The sequence below is a fragment of the Bos grunniens genome, chromosome 24, assembly GCF_055505025.1.
Source record: "Bos grunniens cultivar Pamir isolate PY7600 chromosome 24, Bosgru_T2T1.0, whole genome shotgun sequence".
Taxonomy (NCBI): domain Eukaryota; kingdom Metazoa; phylum Chordata; class Mammalia; order Artiodactyla; family Bovidae; genus Bos; species Bos grunniens.
In genome coordinates this window covers 6,798,844-6,807,173 of record NC_141188.1, presented here as the reverse complement: position 1 = coordinate 6,807,173, position 8,330 = coordinate 6,798,844, and the positions used below count along the sequence as shown (strand labels likewise).

Below are 8,330 nucleotides of genomic sequence, written 5' to 3'. Positions count from 1 at the left end.
TAAAGTATTAAGAAAAAAAAAGTTTCTTTTCTAAAAGGGGACCATATTCCATAAAGTTTTCAAAGTCAAATTTGAAAGAAGTATGCCTTAATTCTTAAGGACCTCCTGTAGTCTAAAAGGTGGGAAGAATTGATATAAAGCGTGTACTTACGTAAGTCAGCTTCTATCACTCTAATAGAAGAAAGCATTTCTCTTAACTCAAGTTAGAAAATTATTATACATTTTTATATATCTTTATATAAAAAGTTACAAGAGCAAGCATGTGACACAGGAAATGGAAGCAGTATTAGAGAATGCATGCTTTTTACAGCGTGTCTAATAAAAAGAACATTTTTCCAACTCAAATATCCAGTACTGACATGCAGGGTATTTTCTTAAACTGCCAATCAATCATATTGCTAAATGCTTAATCAAAAATCATTTCTATTAAAGGGTATGAATGGTAAAATACCTGACTTCAAAACTATTTCTGAAACTTGGAATCTTCCTTTGGTTTAAAAAAAAAAAAAAAAAGGAAATGGGGGTATATAGGAAAGACAAAAAAAAAATTGAGATTTTTCTTATTGCAATCTAGTAATTTTACTTAGTACTTTTGGCTGCATTTAATGATATTACAACAACAGATGTTTATAGTCCATAAAACCTCTAGCTGGTGTTTCCATGGTCCATATTTTCACTTTTCACTGTAGCATGTTCAAAATCACTCAGGAACGCACTATTCTCAAGCAGTCTACATAATGAAAACAATGTACATGTAACACAAAGTTCATCCAAAATTGTGGGGCTTTTTCACATATCACACAATGTACAATCATCTAACAAAGACAGAAAGCAACATAGAAACAAAGTGAAACCCACAGGAAAAATAAAGTTGGGATAGTCTCAATCAGGAACTAATTTCTTCTTCAAGTTTCCAGTAAATCTCAAAATGTATTTAAAAACTAAGGAGCACTTGGTGGCCTGCAACCAAATTACGAAATGAACATATCATTGTGCAGCGGGGAGGTCTTGCCGAAGTAATAACAAATGTCTGTAATTCTTAAGTTTGGATAAAGGCAGTGGAATGAATTTAGAAATATGTCCACTTTTCACAATTCACTATAGAATTTCCTTTTCACAGTCCCCATGTTTGTATAAATAGTTCTTCTCTGAAAATAAAACACAGTTAAAACATTTTCTCCCAATGAAATATGCGCACAAATCCACCAATTTATCAAGGTAACATAGAGCACAGGAAAGCATTCACCTAATTCAAGAATAGTTGATAGGTCTGAAGAGCTTTGAAGAGATTAACTGTCAAGTAAATGTAACTGGAGACAAATTAGTCTAATAGAGACATAGACTATTAAGTGCTAAAAATAAAGCCATTATGTTACCTGATAACAAAAATAGATGTACACAGAGACGACTGATATTTATGGAAAGTTTTACATTATCAAGCATTCAAATTTTATATTATAAAATTTGACATAACATGCTGCATTTAATTTGGATGAAATAAGCTACATATTCATGCAAAAATAAGAGTGTGCAAATTGTATCAGTACCACCAAATAGTGTATGCGTTTTGAGTAGATATTGCCAAATTAATACAATTATTGCCAGTTTTATATGTTGACTTCAGTTATATTGAGACAGTATTCAATTCTTTAACTACGAGAACCTTGGATTTCTTTTGATATTTCTTTTAAGAGTTCACCAATTTTTGTATCTTTAAGTTAAAGCATATAAAGTTTAATTTCTTAACATCCTTTTAAATTACATTGTAGTCTAATGCTTGATGGTAAGAATCTTAACATGTATTTTAAAGTTACGTCTACTAAGAATCATCCATCCATCAGCATTGAATCCAGTATGTTTCGAATCATGAAATGTTATGAAACACATATCTCAGGAAATAATGAGTAGATAGCACATTCCCTAAAAAAACCGCAAGACGACTGCAACGAAACAAAACGGAATACAACAAAGTGGGAGAAGGAGCCAAGGGCACTTGCTTACCTTGAATTTTCTTTTTAGACCCTAGTTGTGTTGTATTCAGATTCATGTTTGCTTAGAGACCCAATGAGGCAGAACCTGGAATGTTATGGCTATTTCATTCAACAAAGTAATATTTTCACAAAAAAATAAATATGCACACAAATATTTACTTAAAAGCATTCCTAAAAATTCATAAAAGTGTGGAAATAGATTTTTTTTCCCATCAGCATGCAAAAATAGCTAATCAACTAAAACTAGGTTTCTGAGGTTATATAATGAATGGAGGAAGTATAAACTTTTATAAAACAAACTAAATGCTAGTAAACATGCAGAGCAAAACAAAAGTAGATTGGATTTGGGGATTTAAAATCACTTCTATTTTTCTAAGTTTAAATTTTCTTTCCTCAAGACTTTTATTAATTTGGGGGCTCATAATACAATATAGATAATATTGTCTTCATATCAAAAGGAAAATGTTTTTACTAATCCTTGCCACAATTAAATATAAATGTTTAAGGTTTTAGCATACCGCACTATCAAACACAATTTGTAATATAAGTATTATGTGGTATGTGGGAAAAAGTATTTTAATGTTCATACCAAAAATATAATGCATTATATTGCAAAATATGTTATTTTTACATTAAAATTGTTCAGCAAGATGGGTTAACCACCTTGGTAAGGCAATTAATTCCAAATATCATCTCACATCTTAAAATATAGAAATATTGATGAGAGCAACCTTTATCACCACATGGAAGAAAATTAGCCATATAAATCTGCAATATAAGTTAACACCAGATCTTTTATAGAAATAAATATTATATACGTATAGAAATAAACAAAATCTCTTTGGTCTGTGTAAGCACACCTATATGTACCTAAATGGGATTTAGGAAAAGTATAGATAGCAGGGAAACAAGGAAAAGAAGAGGCAAACTCTGAAATACTACGGTTTGTCATGAACGAAAGAGAGACTGAAATGGGAAGACAAACTAGAACACGGTATGCTGGAAGCATCTCAGTCTTCAGGTTATACTTGTCATCAAAAAATCTATAGATACTGACCGCTGGACGGCTTTCTCGTGGCGGGACAGCCTGTGACTCGTGGTGGGCACCTCCTCGATCTCGTCGATGTCACAGGCGTCGGCAGCCTCCTGGGAGTAGTTGTGTTTCATGACGAGGATGTTCCTTCTGTTCATGGGCGGGATGAGGGGTTTGATGGGCTGTGGGGGCATCTCGGTCAAGACAGAAGCATCTCTCGTGCTGAGGTTGCTGCGGCTGCCTTTCGCACTGGACAGTTGTGAACCACAGTGATGGTCGTGAATGCATTTGGAAGAGGACCTCCTCAGTTTATGGTAGTTTTCAAAGTCGTCGGCCACATCGGCAAAGTCAGCTGTGGCTCCCGTCCCTCTGAGGGTGCACAGCTCATAGTGAGGAGGCTCAAACACCTCCTGGAAAACTGTCTGGTCAAAGTCCGATTTCCTTTGGACATATTTTTTACGAGGCTGTTTGATCTGCACAATGACAGAAATGATAATAAGGATGATCACAATGCAGGAAGTCACGCCAATGACCGTCCCGCTGGTGTTGGTCAGCTGGTCCAGCAGCCCGGCCTTCCTCTTTTCTACAGGTCCAGGAAGCGAAAACAACAAACAAACAAAACAAGAAACAACCCACCACGCATTAATATGGCAGTCAAAGCGTACATGGAGAACTTCAAGATGAAATAGGCTGAGCGTAAAAATTTTCACTGTCTTAAATGTAAAACAAGTCTTTAAAAGACACAAAGAATTTCACAAGAGCCCTATCTGCTAGCCTCAGAAACAGCCACCACCTCCAACCCCGCCATTGCACAGCATCGCTCCCTTAAATGTAATATATGTTTTGGAGAAGGTCTCATAAAACCTTTAGGATAAAATCTGGAAATCAGCTGGTCATGTTAAAAAAAAACAGTACATTCTTTTTCTTCTCATTGGTGTAAGAAAACTCACACATGCCACCATGGGAACATGAACATACCTATATTGTTTTGTATTTATTCTTGATGTGGATAACTGAACTCACAGTTTTCTGATATCAAAAGGTTATGATTACACTTTAAGACAGACACTTCTGGAATGCTGGCATGAGGATTTCTGTGGGTCTTTTCCCCAGTGAAACAGTTTTGGCAAAAATTTTTAAAGTAACATTTAAAGTTTATGGAAATTGAATGGCATACAGCAAACAGAGGTACATACGTTCAAGAAAATCTACTAAATTTCTTTAAGAACAGGGAGAGCTTGTGGCCTTTGAGCTCCTCCACCCTCAGTTCGTCCTGATGGTTTCTCTCCCTATTGGCCCCAGTTTGGAGGTACAGCACCCCCCACCCCACCAGCAAGGGCAAGCCACCAGCATTTCTCTACTCTCTTTTCAACCCCCGAGATCCATCCTGCAGATTCTCCATTCCAGGCAGGAGTGGGGGGCCAATGCTGGGCCTTCCCCTCCTCCGTCCAAGGCCCCACTGGTAGGATAGAAGTTCTACACCTGGACAGCAGGTTGAGCACACCAGGCTCCAATCACACGCGCCCCATCTCACTCACAGCATGAAACTATCTGAAAGGGCAAGCTGAGAAGACCAGCGGTCACCATCCTCAGCCAGGGCCTGATTCATAAAGCAGGAGTGTTCCTCCCAGAGAAGTGAGGCGCTGTCCCTGCCTCCATCCCACCCTTCCCATCAGTGCACAGAGAGTGGCGGTGCCCTGGAGAGAGGTGGGCCACAAGAACCATGGCAACAAATCCGCTTTAACCAAGTAAAGCCAGTCTCTAACAGTGCTGCATGAGGGTCTTCACAAAACATTTAACCCCCTTCCATTCCAAAGTGGTTCCTTGGACACAACACGGATCATTGCCCACGTCCTCTAAATAACTGTTGCCAGGTCTGCTTTTCTTGTTGATTCTGTGAGCAATAGGTACTGTGGTAATGGCTCTCTGCTTCAATATTTTAATAGAAGATATTGGACTTTAGGGCTGCCCGGGTGGCATAGTAGTAAAGAATCCACCTCCCATTGCAGGAGATGCAAGAGATGCAGGTTCAATCCCTGGGTTGGGAAGATCCCTTGTGGAGGAAGTGGCAACCTGCTCCAGTATTCTTGCCTGGGAAATGCCATGGACAGAGGAGCCTGGTGGGCTACAGTCCCTGGGGTTGAAAAAGAGTCAGCCACAACTGAGCAACTGAGTGTGCACACACACACTGGACTTTAAGTATGGACAGTTATTTGCTTGTTTTTTTTTTTTTTTTTTTCCTTTGCAAATTGGTGAATATAAGATCTGAACAGAAGAGGGTATGTGGTACTTTGAACTTAACCAAAATTGCATCATTCATAACCAAGCCAAGAGTTTTGTTATTCAGTTGCTAAGTTGTGTCTGACTCCAAGACCCCATGGACTGCAGCATGCCAGGCTTCCCTGTCCTTCACCATCTCCCGGAGTTTGCTCAAATTCATGGCTATTGAGTCGGTGATGCCATCTAACCATCTCATCCTCTGTCACCCCCTTCTTCTCCTGCCCTCAATTTTTCCCAGTATCAGGGTCTTTTCCAGTGAGTCAGTTTCTCACATCAGGTGGCCAAAATACTGGAGCTTCAGTCTCAGCTCTTTATGTAAACAAACCTTTGTGTACAGGCCAGAGAAGGAGGCTGGATCAAAGGAAGATATTCTCATTGGAAAGGAAACAAAGCATTTCAGTAGGAAAACTGAAGTCGAGGTAAGCGGCTTTAGGTACCTGAGGGCCCTAAGGTTCCTTGGATACACTTTCACCTCTAGAGTATATGCACAATGTCCCGTGAAGACAGACTGGGGTTGATGGAGAGGTGTAGCCACTGACGAGGGAGCTTCTGATAGGAATCCCAACTTGGCTTGAGAAGCTCCAGTGGCCAGTCCATGGTGCTGCAGCTCCAGAAGGGCGATTAGCCAATGAGCATCTCTGTCCATGGGAGTCTCCAGGCAAGAATACTGGAGAGGGTAGCCATTCCCTTCTCCAGGGGATCTTCCCTTTCCAGGGATCGAACCTGGGTCTCCCGCATTGAAGGCAGATTCTTTACCATCTGAGCCACCAGGGAAGCCCATTCAAGTGTAAAAGACAGTTCATTGTGTGTTAAGGAATGCAAAAACAACAAGAATAAAAGCCAAGAAAAAAGCCTACAAATCAATTCTAAAACATATAGGAAGTTGGTAAAGCCAATATACAATCTATTTTTAAGATCGACTGATGCATACAAACGTTGGATAAGCTTCTTCCCACACTACAGATAGAGAGATTTTGCCAAGTCCAGGGACTCATGATTACCTTTACAATGATTTTCATCCCAAGGGTACACACAGTTCTGGAGTCCATTGCATACCAACGTATTGTTAATACACATGTTACTGTGGCAGAAGAAAGTATTGCCTTCACAGGGAGCTAAAAGAGAAGAAAAAAATGAAGGAAACAGTTTTAACTGATGTTCAGTTGTAAAGCACTCACATCACAAACCTAGAAACAAAAAAGATTAGTATGATAATTTGCCATCAAGTTGAGATAAATGATAAGAACAACATTCCATTCGCAGAAGTGTTGCCATAGCGGTAATTATTTCTTGTGCTACTAACAGAGCTGGCATTCTTCTAGATGTGTTCAGCTTATAAAACTGGCACAGGAGGTTTTCCATCATAAAAATGAAGCACTTTATCAATGTGAGTTCTTTTTTTTTTTTTAACTGTGCATTTAGTTAGTGAAACTTCACTGATGACCACATGCATAACATTATGTTTTACACTGAAATTCTGTATGTATAAATTTAACTATCCTGTTCAAAAAATTTTTAGTTTAATGGAAATATTGAAATACTTTGGAAAGTGTATGCTTACAAAATACTAATGAAGAAACTATATACTAAACCAAACCCTATGATATTATTTAAGCATACAAAAGAAGCAACGAATATCATGGAAATTCAGAACAAGGGAAAATTTATCTTGAACAACATAAGAAAAATACATATCATTCTCACTGACATTTAGCATGTAATATGGTAATGAAATTAGTCTACTTGGCCTATATTTCACACATTCTACTAACTTTAGGTACGATGGCCAATGATCTCCAGATTATAATTCACGTTGGATAAAGTAAGAACTCTAAGAATTATGTAACTTGGTTATAAAAATACAAGAACTAGTGATGAGTCTAATAAAACAAATTCTAATGTTAGATATGACTTCAATATTACAAAAATACATTTCTTTCATTATATAATAATTGGTTACTTATAACAAATCTCTAGAGTAATACTACACTATGAATTACAGACAGGGCTATAAAGTAATTTTTGTTTTTGCCTTTTTAATCATCCACATCTCATAAAATGTAGTTTTAGTGTTTATTTTTGTCAATAATAGTTCCATAACCATTTTCAGGACAGGTATCCCCAGAAAAATCCATTAGATTCAAAACACAAAATTTACAGTGGTTCATCAATCAGTAAAGTTTTTATCAGTGATCAGTATTATCTAAGCAGTGCAGTCATATTATAATCTTCACCTTCAAAACCACATGTTGTGGGTTTTTTTTTAAGGAAAGTTATCTTCTTTAAATGTGTTTTCTATATTAATCAAAATTGTTGGGAAAATGTTTTACATAAGGTAAGTTAAAATATTTTAACGTTCCCAGAGGAATACTTTCTTTAAATGATCAAGTCTTGAAAATCAAAAGCAACATAACTTGAACTAGGCATTCCTCTGACTCTCCAAGCCCTTCCCCACCCCCCCTGCTGTCCCCCTCATCCAAGATCCCAGGAGAGTTTCTTCTTCCTTCTGCTTGGTTTGCCTCTAAATCCCTTGTTAAATAATAAAAAAGATGTAATTGTCATTTTGAAAAACAGTATTAAAGAGTAGAAAAGATGCAGATGCAGTAGTCATTTTGAAAAGTATCAGGCTTAACATTTTCTTTGACTCCTGCTTTCAACATGGTGTAAAGCTTTTATAATGCAAAATGTAATGATCCAATCTATTACTGCAAAAGTCTGCTTTTCAGTATAGAACAAATTTGAATTTCTGTAGTCAACTATTTTGCAGAACCAATATGGTCTGTTTAGCAGATAATGAATGTTGTCAAAATGTGTACACAGAACAAAAAAGGAGTTTTCTGCAAATAGATTAGAGCAGCTGCAAAATGCAAAAAACACTTACTACCTGATCAATTGCAGTGGTTTTGAAAGTACAGCTAATCCATCAAGTAAAGAATACCTTTAAAAGACCATAAATATGCTTTGACCTTGCAGAAAGAGGTGGAAAAATTATTAGAATTACTATTAAATAGGATGGGCTTGCTTTT

At 37.3% G+C, this 8,330-nt stretch overlaps 1 protein-coding gene across 3 annotated transcripts in view; it reads right to left on the bottom strand.

Moving 5' to 3' along the window:
* Positions 1–554: 554 nt before the first annotated feature.
* NETO1 (neuropilin and tolloid like 1) overlaps positions 555–8,330 on the bottom strand; it is a 101,648-nt gene continuing 93,872 nt past the window's right edge. The window contains exons 8-11 of one of the 3 annotated variants that reach the window (XR_015153388.1): positions 6,306–6,419; positions 3,049–3,497; positions 2,002–2,076; positions 555–730 (exon numbers count right to left, since the gene is read on the bottom strand). Coding sequence is in view for 2 of the 3 variants with exons in the window: in XM_086372126.1 (XP_086228252.1) it covers positions 2,016–2,076; positions 3,049–3,607; positions 6,306–6,419 (734 nt within the window). In the remaining variant the exon portion in view is untranslated. Of the gene's footprint in view, positions 1,149–2,001; positions 2,077–3,048; positions 3,608–6,305; positions 6,420–8,330 lie in introns of all 3 variants that reach the window. The other 2 variants (XM_086372126.1, XM_086372127.1) reach the window with 2 other exon arrangements.